A 16,880-nucleotide genomic window follows, 5' to 3' on the forward strand; every position below is an offset into this window, starting at 1 on the left:
TGATGTGAATTTACCGTTCCACCCAGGGGCTTAGCTATAATTTCAGAAGTGAGGGGGACAGGTATGTTGTGTATTATCAGTTTTTTTTCTGACTCTTGTCCAATTGACAGATTTTTTCTTATCTCCTGCTTTTAATAGGCTAAGAAATCAAATACACTGCTGAACGATAACCACTAATTTGTTTCCTCGACACATTAAAGAGCCATTAAACAGTACTTATTGTTTAAATTTCTTAAAAAATGTCAAAATCTGAAAGCTGAGACTTTGTTTCATAACAAAAGTAACTTGCTCTGTCTTGTCTGTCGGCGCGTTGTCAGAGTCCTCTTTGCTCCGGCCATGTATTTTTCACTGTGTGAGAACGTGATGTGTGGCGTGAGAGCACCATGGCTTGTCGGACGTAGCAACAGTAACTAAGGGGGGTGGGTCTTTATGAATGGTCAATTGACCGTTCGCAAAGACCCGCCCCATTTAGTTACTGTTGCTATGTCCGACAAGCCACACCGCTCTCAAGCCCCACCATGTTCTCACGCAGTGAAAAATACATCGCGGAGCACAGAGGACACTGACAACTTTCAAATTTGGTAATTTTTAAAGAAATTTAAACAATAAATACCGTTTTGTGGCTCTTTAATGTGTCTGACAGATCGCTGTAGAGCCTCAGTTAAAGCTGCTCGTGAACCGATCATCTCTTCCTTCTAGTTCATTTATAGCATCAAATAAACATGAATGAACATAAGAAGGAATTTTGTTTTAACTGCGGAAAGACATCAGTACACTCCGTTTTTCAAGTTAAAACCCTCCAATGTTAATCTACTAACTCTCCTGACTGCTTTGTCGGACAAAAATGGCGGATTCAGCGGATGGCGGATTATGATTGGTCAGATCGCCTGTCAGTCAAACTCCCTGAAGGGTCAATTGTCTGTACTGTACAAAACTCTACAAACTGAGCCTCATCTTATGCGTTTCAAAGCCAAGTAAATGGCATTATGTTAGCTGTACAAATGACAAATAAATAAAACTTGATTGGAAACTTCAGACAGATGGTCAGATTTACAACTACAATCTATAGATATGGAAAGAAGTAAATGATTAATTATGTGCTGCTAAATATCGCACACAGTATGATCTGAATCTTCTGAAGTTGAGCTCCCACCAGGAATTATATCAGACATATCATTCCAGCAGCGGCTCCGACTGCTAACCATGTTTATAAATAAAACACATTTAAACAACCCAACTATCTAAAAATACAAGTGTCAGCTGGGTTAAATCTGTCGCTCTGCTTATTTCTGCAATTTATATCTGGGACCTCAAAATAGTTACATGCTTATTCATCTGTTGCTAAAAGCGACACATGTGGAATAAGAGTAATAAGAGCAGAGAGCTGAAGAGGGCTGATGGGTACTGGAGGCTGGCAGAGTAGAAAATGGCAGATGCAATGTAGTGTTTTCTGTCAAAAATGCTCTCTCTAAAGCTAACCGCCATTAAACATGAGAGCAATACTACACACACATTAACTTGCCCAGTGTAGTGGCCTCTCCTGTCCCCTGTAATTACCATTAGCATAAGGACAAAATTCAGCACCCAATCTTCTCTCTTCACCTCTCAGGCTTCTCACTAAAGGCCACAGAATGACAGATAACACAAAACCAAACGGGAGCTATGGTTACATGAAGCCAGGTAATCCATAAATTCAAGTGAAAGCTCAAATGGAATGAATAATCATTATGTAAACACCTCATTCGAAAACAAATGATCCGACTGAGCTCGATTCCAATTAATGAGCCTAAATACTCAGTTAAATAGAAACTGGCATGTAAATCAGACAACTTTCACAGTCAGATCCAAAATTGAGGATTGATATTTGCACCACAGCAATAAACATGATGGGGGTTATAAAGCATTGATCATGCAGCAGTGTTATTTTAGTATTATTTATCTAGCATTATAGTCATTATTCCTATTTTGCATTTATTTTCACATTTTTATTTTCCGTTTTAATTTAAGTTTAAGTTTTAGTTACTTTTTAATTTTGAGTTAATTTTGTTACGTGCTTTTGACATTTTCATTAATTTTAATATTTTTTATATATCCATGTTAAATTGATTTTTATTGCAGTTAGTCACCAAGGCAACAATTTTTTCACATAATATTTATATTTTATTTTAATTTTGCTTTATTTTAATTAACAAAAACGCTGTTTTTAACAGTTTTAGTTAACAATAACAACACTTTTTGAGGTAATGAAAGTTGTGGCCACGTTCTCTGACAGGAGCACTGACAGCTTCTTGTTGCTATGGTAGCACCGACACTAAATGCTGCTTTTGTATGTACAGAATACATGAGCTGCACATGTAGACAGATACAGTAAGTTTGAGGTACATAGAAGTTTGAGTACTAGAATCTGCAGTCAGATTGAATTTATTCAAATTGGTGAGACAAAAAAGAATGTTTTGTGGATACAGAATATTTTTGCAGAGAGAAGCAGCCAACATGTTAGAGCGAAGAGATGGGAAACTAACCAAGGATTGATTTGTCTTTTCATCTCAATGACAAACCTCACCTGAGCTCAGTAATGTTGTCTTACCATCAGTAACCTGTGACCCCTGAGAAGTACTGGGCTGCTGAGGTTCATCTGGAAGGTCATGGTCTGTTTGTGTCTCTGCATTCTGTAGCCGCAAACTCTGTGTCTGCGTCCCCTGTGATGCAACAGTGGGGGCGGGATGTCGTGGCTGCAGACCAATCGCATTCATCAGGCCCATCTCTCTGTGTGAGCGCCAATCAGTCCTGCTGTTCCTACAAACAAGACACATCCCAAGGTCTACAGACAGTTCAATTCTGCACAGGGCTGACGGAGCTTCAGATAGAACAAGATATGTGTCTGTATAACTGCTTGCTAGGTAAAGCTCAAGGTTGTTTTCTTTCATAGAAGTATAAGTCAGGACGTACTACAATGCATTTTATCTAAAACAACTTACAAATGAGAATAATACAAGAAGAAGTGATTCAGCTACAGGAGAAAACTATTTGCGCACAATGTTAACAAACCAAACAAAGCCTCCCCCCAAAATTACAGACATTTAAAAGGTTAGTTCACTGGAAAAAAAAAGTATTCTCATCATTAACTCACCCTCATGTTGTTCTGAACCTGACTGTATGACTTTTTTCTTCTGTGGAACATAAGGAAGATATTTTGAAGAATGTTCCAACTGTTTTTGTCCATACAATGAAACTCAGTGGGGACCAAAACAATACTGAACCCTACTGACTTTGATGTTATAGATTATATTTTTAAAATATCTTCTTTTGAAATTCATACTGATTTGGAACAACATGAGGGTGAGTAAATGATTACAAAATTTACATTTCTGGATGACCTTTGAAATGCAATTCATAACAAACACTCAACTTGGAGACAGGGTCATGTGGCATACACTGAATTATCTTTAAAATACCAATTCAATTGATAATTCAAATTTTACTGTGAAAGGAAGTAGATTTAAAATTGACTGAAATTCAAGAATTACTAGAATTAAACAATAAATGTAATTTTTACCTAAAAAAAAGCAAAGTCTCCAAGATCAAGCCTTGTTTTGAAAAGGATTAAGTATGAAGTATTATAGACAGACATATAATGGCAGTGGTAGACCATTATTATGATCATGTATGCCTAATCATGTGATGCCCGCAGTCATATGCTGTTGTGGACTTCCTCTCAGCCACTTGCTCCAGCCTGAATCTGAACTGGCAATATAATGGCCAGGATGGTTATGCTTTGAGAGGAGACGGAAACTCCATCACAATTTTGGGTGAAGCACCGTTGCTGTAGAGTGGACTAAGATGCCTCATTAAGTCCACTGTGGACAAGTGTGGCACCAACGTGTCAGATAATGAAAAGCAACAACATGGGATCAGCAGTCAACACACCTCACTAAGGCTTTTTTCTAAAAAAGTGTCAGCAAAACATGCTGGATTCATGGCTGCTGTGAGAAGGTCTAATTAGCCTCACAGCTGTGCTCTGCTATCATGCACATTCACTAAGTGACACGCTGCTATTGCCCGGACCTTGGACAGCAATTGGAGGGCTACTCTCCAATAATAGGTGAATCCTCTGTCACACAATATATACCATATCACAACAGAATGGATGAAAAGCTATTAATGAAACAGCTCTTTGATATATACTCAATATACTTTTAAATTATACTAGTTTATACTCACCCTACCCTGTCTCCACCCCTGCTGCTGCTGGTTCCAACCCCTCCACTGTTATTGATGGTGAACATTCTCTCAGAGTGTTCAGAAGTGCCATTGCCATCTGAATGTACATCACTGCACGGTATATTTCCATGGTCACATAGACAGGCAGACAAAGAAAGAGAGAGTGAGAAGTCCAGGTAAGGCTCATGGAAAATTTTGCACATAGAAGAAGAAAAAAGATTGACCTTTATTTAAACAAATTATTAAAAAGTTTTTAATTCTAAGGTGAAATCCACTGGTATTAATTAATTGTACAGAGATTAAATAAAGCAAGCAAGAAGAACGGGGTCAATGTGTTACTTGATAGAAAATAAATAAATATATATAAAAAGATAATCAGACAAACATCCCATGAATCAGGATACAGAGTAAAAAGTGTTTTTTTTTTCTTCCAGAAATAAAGCATTACCTAAAAAAAACAATGGGAAACCCTCATTTTTCTTTGTCAGTTTTAAAATACAGACAAAACCTTCAGCAAACACAGCATGAGAACAAAGAGCTGAGCTTCAACAGCAGCAAACAGAAGGAGAAACCTCTCTTTTTCTCGGCTATGTCAGAGCTGTAGTTCGTTGACTGCTCATTTGCCTAGCTCAAAGAAACTCGCTATACTCCCCACGGACTCCCACAATGCATCTTTGCGGCTCATTAGCATAGCACAGACAGTCCCGTAGTTGCCGAGGCTGACATCCACTTTATCCAACCATCCTGTGCACCTGTCTCAAACCAATAGTTCCTGGAGATGTTGCCTCCCAGTGGGCCTGTCCAACTCTCTTTCTTGCCCCCTTATCCCTTCTATTCTCTCTGTCCGTTTGTTTCTTTCTCATTTCTCTAAGGGAGGCTAACTAAAGGAAAGCAAAGAGTGTAGCAGGTCAAGAAGGAGGAGAAATTTGTGAGTAGTGATGCATACTTGCACATTATAGAGCAACGGGTTATTTTTGAGCTGATGGTGCTCTTTAATGGATAGGAGACAAGTTATGAAAGCCTGCTCATGGCATTCAATATTTGTGCACTTTACAATTTATCTTTTTTTCAACACATCCTAAGAAGTGGGTGTTCCCCAGCATGAGAGTAGGTTGATATCTGGAACCACTGGAGGCTAATTACCAGTTTCAGTCAGATCGATCCCTCTCCCTCCGATGTCCATCAAAAGCTGTAGTGTAAAGAGCTTTATGGGTACTGACAGAGAGAAAGCTGTGCGTCATCCTAGCTGCTTTCAGAGAAAGGTGAAGACATACAGCATTCTGAACCTCTGGTAAATAAATGTACAGGGGATGGGACAAACAAACGGACTATATATTATCATAAAGAGTCGAATGAACAGCCTAATATAGAGTAGGGCTAAACTTTCTTCAAAACAGCATCAATCCTTCATAGAAGTTGCCATCTCTGAAATGTGTTGTCTCATTGAGATTTCCTGAAAAATGCAACAGATCCTGTTAAGAAGTCAGTGTTGTAGTTGAGACCAGCTCATTCGAGTCCAAGTCAAGACAGAGACCAGGAGAGGGTTGAGGTTGAGTCAAGACTGAGGCCTGATGCTGCTCCCAAGTCCATAAGACCAAGACCATGAAAAAAGTCAAAGACCATATTTTCAAGCTCTTGGTCTTGAAAATTTGTGTTATTAGTTTCAGCTGTGTGTTCGGTCACGTTCACGTTAGGTGTGTTTCTCTGCCCTTATTGGACTATCTTGCCTGTGTGGGTTTATTAAACTTTGTGTTGAAATTATATTCATCTTCTGAGTCTTTGTCTGTCTGTCTGCCTGCTGCGCACACCCTGGTGACAGTCACTTAATTTTGCCCATCCTTCTAAAATAAAATCATTACAAATATCAAGTGTGAATACATTTGTGAATATGCGAATTACGTGCAAGACAAATAACTTCTGACAGTTCTGATGTTTATGATCTCTGGCCTTCTAAAAACCAAAGGTGATGACAAACTATTTGCATTTGTTAACTGTTTTGGCCTTGGACACTTTACAACTTTAGCCAGAGGTTGTGGGTGATACTAGCCAAAATTTGAAAAAAGGTATGTTTTTAGGCACTGGTGTCATTCTGTTTACAGCATGCTTGTGAAAGCTGCTCTGAAAAGCCGGTTTCACTTTATTTTGATGGTCCCTTTAACACATTCTGTTGACTATAAGTAGCATTGCACCTACATGTTTACTAACTCTTATTAGAGTGTTAGTAGAGTATTAATAAACTTGCAGGGTTATAGGGTTTGAATAAGTTGACATGTGACCCTGGATCACAAAACCAGTCATAAGTCGCAGGGGTATATTTGTGGCAATAGCCAACAATACATTGTATGGGTCAAAATGATCAATTTTTCTTTTATGCCGAAAATCATTAGGATATTAAGTAAAGATCATGTTCCATGAAGATATTTTATAAATTTCCTACCGTAAATATATAAAACATTTATTTTTGTATGTGAATGCAGCACAATCGCGAACATAAATGTAGAACTTTAAAGGAGATTTTCTCAATGTTTAGATTTTTTTGCACCTTTATATTCCAGATTTTCAAATAGTTGTATCTCGGCCAAATATTGTCCTATCCTAACAAACCATCAATGGAAAGCTTATTTATTCAGTTTTCAGATGATGTATACATCTCAATTTCAAAAAATTTACCCATGTGACTGGTTTTGTAGTCCAGGGTCACACATGTACTTGCAAAGATACTTATAGTTAGTAGAATGTCTGTTGGAGGACCATCACAATAAAGAGTTAGCAGATATTAAGCAGACAGTGAACTGATACTCTAATGAGAGTTAGTTGACATGTAGTTGCAAATTTACTTATAGTCAACAGAATGTTCAAAAGGGACCATCAAAATAAAGTGTTACCGAAAAGCCAATGGCTAACTGAAGATCAGTGAGGGGAGCTCTGGAAAGAAATGCCACCAAGAGGACTACAGTATTACAATATGTATGTATATGTATTATATATACAGTATGATTATATATTAATTACAATCCAGGACAGAGATGGGAAACGCTACATGAATCTGAAGGATGACATGAATAACGGAGCTTCATGCCATGTCAGAGTTACCGTAATTATGAGATTCCAACAAGTAAATGCATTCGCATCTTCTTAGAACTTGTAATTACAATTTGTAAACAACATCATACTGAAATTCAGAAATGGCAGTTGTAAGCAGTTATTTTACAATATTTAACAATTCCTATAATTAAATATCGTTAATATAATAATAAAGAAAGAATAACCTGGAAAGAACAAAACAAAGTCCTTCTAAAACTGTGTTTATTAATAAGGTATTTGAATAACAAATAACATCTGTTATTTGTTGTATTGCGGTTTTGTCTACTTATTACTCAAATTACACATAATTATTTCCGTGTTAATAGTGTTGCCATAGAAACGCATAATTCTATGAGTCAGAGGACGTGAACATCTCCAAGTAGAATGTTCCAGGTTATCATCTAATAATTATGGTAATTATGAAATGGCTTGACTGCAGCATAAAGCCTTTTTGGAAAAATATAGACTGCGAAATCAGAAATGATAACAACCATACAAACAAAAAATATATATTATTGTTCTGAATTATCCACCTAATATTCTGTTGGGAACGCGTGCGTGGGAGTAGTCACGATCATGAATTTTGTGCTGACCATTGTCAAACAAATATTTGTGATTAACAAATTATCTGTTTTTCTCATGTCACAGTATAAGCCTAATACATTTTTTACTGTATTAAATATATATATATTTTCTTGATTTCATGATTATGAAAACTATAAACCATTGCTATATGGATTAGTTTCTCTTTATGAACTGTTTGAAGCACCATAAGTGGTAGTTACGTGTCAATGGAGGGACAGAAATCTCTCTGATTTCATTAAAAATCAAATTCAAAGGTCAACTGTCAGCCTGATGTGAATGGCAGCACATTGTGACGCGTGTATAGTATTACAATACTAATGCTTCAAAATACTGGCGATCCCACTGTATTTTTTAAACAGTGATATCATCAGTACCAGAAGTTGTATGTGCAGCAAGTACACTATTTAAAATGTTCATTTGAACATGCATGTTGGCAAAAGCATCACAAGAGTCTTTTTGAGCGCTGCTGCCTTTCTGCTGTGCCCTGTGTAGTAAATGCTATCTAGAATTCTCTTCTTATATGGTATTGAGTATTTCCCGATGCTTAAGTTCATTTTGCAATGAGACATTGCAGGTCGTTGTTTGTGCTGCAGTTTATTAGGAGACAGGATCTGAAAAGATTAAAAAAATATAAAATCTTTATATAAAAATGAATTCTCGCAGTTTGTCCGCTGCTCATTTGACCACTTCTGGAACAGGTGAAATGGTGTGGTATCTGTCAGGAGTTATAAAACAATGAAGCACATGAGACAGGAGTAGCAAACTTCATCCATCTTGTTTACTCATTTACTTCCGTTGTCAGACACGTTACGTGAGAACACAACACTTTTCAAAATAGTAGTCAACAATACAATTCACTTATGAACACAACATTTTCCCCCTCTTTAAATAACAGAATATTACAGCAGATCTACGTAACATAGTCCTTTAACCAACTAGGCTTCCGAACATCACATTAGGTATAGCGGTATGAGTGTAGTGAGCAGTGTTCTCAGCCAGAGTTGTTGATGTGCATGGATATGCAGTGAGATGGGAAGCATTCCATGTCTTTCCATCACGAATAACACAGTACCCACCCAGAATCTTTTGGCAACTGTGAGATGATCAGTAAACTTTCCATGTCCCCTTAGGAAAATGCAAGGGCTTCCATACCATTACTTTATCCCCCTCCTGGAAACAAGGAGTACGAGTCATAGAGGAGCTAAAAGGGTGAAGTACTAGTTGTACTGTACACCTGCAAGAAGTCAGTTAGCACAAGTTTCCATGGCTGATGTTGCAGGATGGCCATTTGGACAGTGTATATGAGCACAGGGTTAAACCTCTCTACAGCACCATTAGCTGCCAGGTAGTAGAGAAAAGAACAATGGTGATGAATATTCATTCCTTCCAGAAAAGCAGCGAAAGCAGCAGACATAAAATGAACACCATTATCAGTAACTATACTCAATGGATTTCCATGGCGGCTGAAGACTGATGTCCGAAACTAAACCACAGAATCAGTATTTACAGTGTGAGTGAAGGAGACCTCAGGTCATTTGCTGTAATAATCAGTTAATGTTATAGCAAACCTGCAGTAGGATGCAGCAGTATCAAATGGCGTGACTATATCCACAGCCACTTTCTGCCATGGTCCATTTGGCAGCAACACCGGCTGGAGAGGAGCAGGATGTGACTTGACAGTTTGGTCATTGAGCTGACACACGTGGCAGAAACGGACAGCATCCTGAACCTGAGAATCAATCCCTGGCCACCAATTGAGATCATGAAGGCGTTGTTTAGTTCTCACCTTTCCCTGATGTCCTTTGTGTGCTATGGAGACCAGCACAAATTGAAGAGCAGCAAGTGCAAACAGCCATGAGCCTCGGAACACAAAGTTGTCCTTGAAGGGTTAGTTCAACCAAAAAATTAAATTATTTCATAATTTACTCACCCTCGTGTCGTTCCAAACCTGTAAAACTTTCGTTCATCTTCGGAACACAAATTAAATCAGAGAGAATCTGATTTTTAATGAAATCAGAGAGATTTCTGTCCCTCCATTGACATGTAACTACCACTTTGATGCTTCAAAAAGTTCATAAAGAGAAACTAATCCATATAAATTGAGTGCTTTAGTCAAAATTTCCTTTAATTTAGGCTTTTATTCACATATATACACTCATCAACGCACATCAGTTATGGTAAATGGAAGCTCAATCATGCTTGCTTGAAGTGCGAGAACCAATGAGGTTCATACTTGTGTGTTAAGCAGCATGTTTGTGTCAGGGTTGAGGGAAGGGATGAGGAAAGGTCTCAAGATGCAGAACAATGGGCTTTTATTTGTTATAAAAATAAATTGAAAACAAACTAAATCTGGGCAGGACAAGACAAGGCAGGAACCAACTGGGAACGTGGGTACATCAGATGACAATCTGGCACAGGACTGAAAACACAAGGAGAATAAATAGGGAGCAAAACAAAGCAGGTAACGAGGGACAGGTGAGACAAATGAACCAATAATCAGATTAAGAAGGGCAGGGTTAAGACAATAAAAAGGAGAGCACATGGTACAAAGAAACAAACATGACAAGCCATGTGCAAAACAAAACAAGGCAGGAACATGCACCCCATGAGAACAAACATTCACAAAACATAACACAAAAGCACGTGGCTGATGCAAACACGAACAGCGTGCTACACAGACACGATATGAGCACCTGGACAAAGGAAACATAAATTAAGCACTCAAAAAACACAAGAGTGCATGGCGAGTGATCAAACACACAACCAGTGTTCACACAAGAGACAAAACATGGAGCATGAGTGTCCCCGACACAGAACCGAAACCAAACTAGACATGAGTGCCGGGAAACACCACGCTCAGAATATGAAACAAGGCATGCGGACAAGAGAGCGCACTGCTCGAGCACACTCGAAACCACACTCACACGAAGACAAGGAGTTTCGTCCGAGCTCTGTCACAAAATCAAGAATAAACCAGGCGAAGTGACTGAACACCGACAGTTTGAGCTTCCGCAAGAACCAGTAGCCACGTTTCCACTGTCGGGCCAGTGTGAGCCAGGGCTTTAAACGGGCCGTGCCGGGCTAAAAGCCCCGGGCCTGTAGCACCGAGCCCAAAACACACTGCCGGCCCAGAAGCTCCACAGCGCTTCACTAAAACATGCCCGTAACACGCCTCTCTGGAACAACGTCACACAAACCCATCATTTCACCAACAAATGGAAGTTTTATCAGAAAACTAATCAGAGAGAAATCACTGGAAACAGCGTGATCGCAAAACAAACATGATAAAAGCGACCTTTTTCTGGCATTTTTGTTGTTTACTTACTTTAAAACCCAAGAATCAATGTTTTACCACAGGTTTACAATAAAAAGTGATACATTGATCATAATTAATTAATTTGTGTCAAAACTGCACATTAGTCACACAGAAATAGTGACTTACCATTAGGTCTATTTCAAAAAAGCCCGCTTTTGGCCCGACAGTGGAAACGCGGCTATTGAGATTGTTTCTTGCGTGTCAAGCAAGTACGGTTGAGCTTCTGTTTATGTTCGGTGATCAATGTTTATATGTGAATAAAAACCTAAATAAAATCTAAAAAGTAACCTCTCAATAGCTCACACACGCTAGTGATTCCTTTTCCACCATGGCATATTTACGCTCAGCAGTAGACAACGTACGTGATGCAAAGGCCAGTTTGTTCAATGCCTTCCGGGCTGACCTGAAAAAACGTGGCTCCCAGACCATAGTCAGAAGCATCTGTGGAGATAATCGTGTGTAGTGTGGGGTTGAATAATGCCAAAGCAGGTCTGTTTGCTAGCAGTTGTTTTACTTTCTGTTCAACTTTGTTCAGCCTCTTTTGACCAGTTGAATCCATTTGGATCTTGTAGACATGCATGCACTGGAGCTTGACATAAGTGACATAATGACATAAGTCCATGTAAGGAGTGAAACGTAGCCCCTAACTCCTAACAAACAAGCCAGGATGATGGTCATCATCTTCTAAAATGCCAAAGGTGCTGAAGCCAATCTGTAAGGAACACAACAAAAACTGATCCGTTGTGAGTAATTAAGTCCTCATGCAGCAGCACTTTGTAGTAAGCATTAGTCAGGTTGATGGTAGAAAAAAAAAACAGTACAACCTATCACTGCTTTATCTGTCTAAGGTCAACGCATATCCTAATTTTACCTGACTTTTTCTGCGTAACAACAATTGGTGACACCCATGCAGAGGCATCGATGCTTTCTATCACCCTAGCTGCACACAGCCTAGACACAGCACTAGAGAGTGAGTAGCAACAGAGAGTGGCAGATGGCAAAGTTTTTGGCGCACAAGTGTGACCGTTTCATCCAGCTTTACACGGTGAATAAACTTTTAGCACATCCGAAAGTTTTAGCACAATTTTAACAAATCTAAACTCAGTTGACTCAGCAACAGTACACTGAAAGACTGGCACAGGAAGGGCATTAGGAGGCAGGACTTGATTGTTTTCTAACCTCACATGCACTGCATGTGGTCCCTCCCCATGAGAGGTGTCCCTTTGTCCACAATGAAGAACGTATCAGGAACTGAGTGGTCATACAGGGAAACGTTCGCTGACAAACATCCAACCACCGGAATATGGGCTTTTGAATACATCACAAGCCTGGCTGTGTGTTGCGACATTACTGAAACGGCATGCATAAGTGCTGTAGGGCAGGGTAAATATGGAAGACCCACTGTCAACCACCAAATCCACCACACAAGTCAGAAGTAGACATAGTCACTGTGCTTGTAATACCGGAAGTACTAGCTGAATATTCGGTGTATAGTAAAGTAACTTCTGGTAATTAAATTTTAACGGCACAGTTTAGCATAATGTCCAATCTTTTTACACTTCTTGCATGTAGCAGTTACAGCCGGGCAGTTCACGGCATTGGATAAGTGTGCCTCCGATCCATAGAGAAAGCATGACTTCCACTTCCCCATCTAAGCAAAATTAAGAGGTGCATGTGACGGCTTTCCCGCTTTACTGTGTGCGGCCGGCACCGCTTGTACAGGGGCGGTAACTTGGTGGGAATATGAAATGGATTTAGCCTGATCAGCAGCAGATTCAATCTGGCTTGCTATCATAAAAACTCTGTCCAGTGTAAGATCAGTTTCTAGTAAAAGTCTCTCACATATTAGTGGGCTAAGCACTGATCGTGAATCATTTTGTCAGTACTGGCACCAAACTCACATGAAACAACAAGCTCTTGCAAAACAGCAATGTACTGTAAAACTGTCTCGTTAGGTGCCTGACAACGTCTACGGAAAGTGTGGCATTCAGCTACTATGTTAGCTTTTGGCACAAAGTAGGCTTTCAATGCACCATCTGCATCCTTATACGTTGTACCTGTGTTAGGCAATGAGTAGAAAATCCGTTGTCCCTGTGTGCCAAGGCAATGAAGCAGTACAGCTCTCTGTCTTTCGTCCTGTCAGGCATCCCTTGTAGTAGGGATGTGACAGTGAGGAACATTTCTCACCAGTTAATCGACATGGGACAACACCGGTAATACCGTATTCCCATCAGAACACAACACTTTTCAAAATAGTAGTCAAAAATACAATTAATTAATGAACACAACAAATTATTTGTTTCTAGAACCATCTTTGCGATGACGAATTAAATCCTAATCAGCAACGATTGCACTTGGTTCTTATCAATCCTTATAATTAGAGTTGGAGTTTTTAGGTGCTCTGCACCAGTAGACATGCACCGTAAGACTGTAACAGAGCGAGCATTTTCAATTAATTCCTATAGAAGCTCAACTTCCATAGGAATAAACTGAAGATGCTCGCTCTGCTCCGCGCCAGTGGACATGCACCATTATGAATGCCTGTGCGGCCGTGCGCATTTTACTTTAGAATTAGTGCAAATTCGGGGGCGGCAACTGCTTGAATGGTGGGTTTGTTATTCTTAATGAAAAACACAACAACAAAACAGTACAATGACAAACTCGCTTAAATAGGCGCTTTTACATTTTGCTTTGAAAACAAATCTTCTGCCATTGTCTTGTCAGTCAGTGATGGGAAATGGGTGAAGTGAGGTGAAATCTGACTCCTGCTGCTGATCTGTGCTGCGACTCTTGTTCGGTTCACACTGAATTGAGCAGACGTGTCCAGTTTTTAATTGCAGCGTTTGTTTTCTAATTGAACTAAATATTTTTTATTACTATACAAAAATCAAAACAACGGTGGCGGGCAGGTTGCAAGTGATGCAACCGGTGTTGCAGCTGAACACTAGTAACACCGACCAGTGCCGCTGCTAACCATTTTGGTGCCCTAAGCATAATTCCTTTATGATGCCCCCCACCCCGACCCCGAGAAGAAAAAAAAACGTTCGTAAGGTGCCCGCGCGAATAACCGGCACGGACCCTCCAACGGGGGGAAGCAGCTCTAGACTAGAGCTAGAGCAATTAAATTATCTTGTTCCCCATTTTTTTGTTACATATACATGGCTAAAATGTGCCTAATAATATTTCTATAGGCTAATGAAATAATATCGGCATTATAAAAAAAAAATTCCCATTAGGCTATTTTTGGTGCCCCCTCAGCACTTGGTGCCCTACGCACAGCGCGTGATGCGCGTGGTGGGAGCGGCGGCGCTGACACCGACTATCGCAGCAAGTCTACCCTGTAGCATCAATAAATCGTAGATATATCCGCAGCCATGTGCTGAATGGCATAGCAGACTTAACGGGGCAATGCAGGAAAAAACTCGGGCAAGACACGTTACGGTACGTTCACACGGGTCGTCAGCGTCAACGCTTGACGGAAGGCGTGGCTGAAGTTTGGCACTGACGCCATGGTCATAGCAGCGTCAGCCAATGAAATTAGACAGGAACTCAACAACAAGCTTCATTGTCATTCAATGGTCATAAAGGACCGGGTGATTGCCCACCGTAATAATTAGTTTCTCCTCCATTTTAAAATTTATCCTCAGTTTGCTGCTCTTGAACAGGATGAACGTGATTGGCTGTCGCCTGGCTACTGTATTTGCATAGAGCGATCTGATTGGCTGACGCTTCCGTCGGCGGCGCTTCACTGGCGTTGCTCGCGGCAGAAGTTGAAAAATTCTCAACTTCTGCCGCGAGCAACGCCAGTGAAGCGCCGCCGACGGATCCACAATTCTTTTCGGCAACGCTTGACGTCACCCATTCAAAGTCAATGGGAAGCGCTGACGCTGACGCCCCGTGTGAATGTACCGCTAGAAACAGCCATTTTTGAGACCAACTATAATGAAAAAATGCCTAATCCTCATTGCCAATTTGTGGTATCTGTCAGGAGTTATAAAACAATGAAGCACAAGAGACAGAAGGGAACTTCATCAATCTTGTTTACTCATTTACTTCTGTTCTCACACACGTTACATCAGAACACAACACTTTTCAAAATAGTAGTCAAAAATACAATTCATTAATGAACACAACAAATGATTAGTTTCTAAAACCATCTTTGCAATGACGAATTAAATCCTATTCAGCGGCATTTGCACTTGATTCTTATCAATCCTTATAATGTGATTTTAACATTATAAATGAATTGTATGTTTTAATATATATACTGCCCTCCAGTCAAAGTTGGAAATTTCAAGCTATGAGGGAAAAAATGCTTCTGTATGAGTTCTTGTTTATATATCTATGATAATTTAGCAATATCACACAAGCAAGAGTTCTGTTTTTCCTAATATCAGAACGATTGCAAATGTGACTGATTTTATACAACAGTTCAATTAACAATAAGTTAATATTAAATCACATAAGAAACAACATTGTCAATATTTTTTTACGCTCTATTTACCAATGAAAATAGTTCTAAACAAAGCAGAACTGTAGCGTTTCTCCGAGCAACATACAACAGTGTTTTGTTTCTGAATGAATCTGTGTTTTTGAATAAAGCCATTCATTCAAAAAACGTTGAGCAAATCAATGCATATAACTACTGTTCCCAGAAGGAGGGAAACAAGGTACAACAGATGACTATGGGATATCGTGCTCTTGTGCCATTTGCTATAGACACCTTTATTCACACCTGAAAGGCCAATGACGCATGACCATGTGGGCGGGGTTACCTGCCAGTCCAGCTCTTCACCGAGCCTCCGACTGTTAGAGGCTCAGAGGTGCTGTACCTCACTTTCACTTTCCTCCTTCTGGGATCAGTAGTTATATGTATAACTCACCATTCCCATTCAGTCAGTCACTCTATGGGACATATATTCACGCCCCACAAAGTCGCTGAACTAAACGCAAGGGACAAGCACCTCCACATACCCCTTTTTCAAGGGAGTGAGGGAGTTGGAAAACACAACAAAAAGCTGGTCAATGCGCTTTGCTGATGCCAGTACCAACGACAGGGCAGCCTTAGATTCAAGGATTCTAAAGGCTCAAATGGAGGTTCACACATAGCCTCCAGACCAACCATCAGGTCATGATGGCACCATTACATTTTGTAATGAGCCTAAAAACAGGTGGAGAGAGAGCACTTGAAAACAAAATCCACTAGATAGTGCACATGCGCCGAATGCATCTTTCTACCCACGTGACCAAAGGAGCATACTTTGAAAGGCTCACGCTCTCAACCGTGCGTGAGACAGAGCGAAACACAGAAAATTAAGTAATGCAAGTGCTCTGTATTGTAGATACAATCAGATTCTCCCTCTCTCTCACAGTTCCGGCCGAGGGTGCAGAATCTGCCTCCTGGCTGGGACAGCAGGTCCCTACATAGAGAAAGACACCATGGTGTCCTTATGGTGTCACATACCAAGATCTGCACCACTATTCAAGAGCGAAAATGCCACTCCAGGGGAGACCGCAGGTCTGCGCCATATCAAATAAAACTTGAAGGCAATCACCTCGAAAGAGACTTCAGAACATTTTCTGTGCCCCGGGTAGACTGTGGCAATATGCATTGGGCAAATCCACCGATGTAAGTCAATCCCGATGATGCAGAGGGCATAACAGGTGACATACT

The 16,880-nt window shown here is 40.0% G+C and overlaps 1 protein-coding gene across 2 annotated transcripts in view; it reads right to left on the reverse strand.

The window, feature by feature from the left end:
• The window catches only part of ambra1a (autophagy/beclin-1 regulator 1a), a 93,958-nt gene that overhangs the window by 19,207 nt on the left and 57,871 nt on the right, over positions 1-16,880 (reverse strand). For both annotated transcript variants that reach the window (XM_084108158.1, XM_084108157.1), the window contains 2 exons: positions 4,222-4,332; positions 2,588-2,796 (listed from right to left, as the gene is read on the reverse strand). In XM_084108158.1, the coding sequence (XP_083964284.1) occupies positions 2,588-2,796; positions 4,222-4,332 (320 nt within the window). The remainder of the gene's footprint in view (positions 1-2,587; positions 2,797-4,221; positions 4,333-16,880) is intronic.

The sequence above is a fragment of the Abramis brama genome (assembly GCF_963993115.1).
Source record: "Abramis brama genome assembly, chromosome: 3".
In the NCBI taxonomy this organism is placed as follows: Eukaryota; Metazoa; Chordata; class Actinopteri; order Cypriniformes; family Leuciscidae; genus Abramis; species Abramis brama.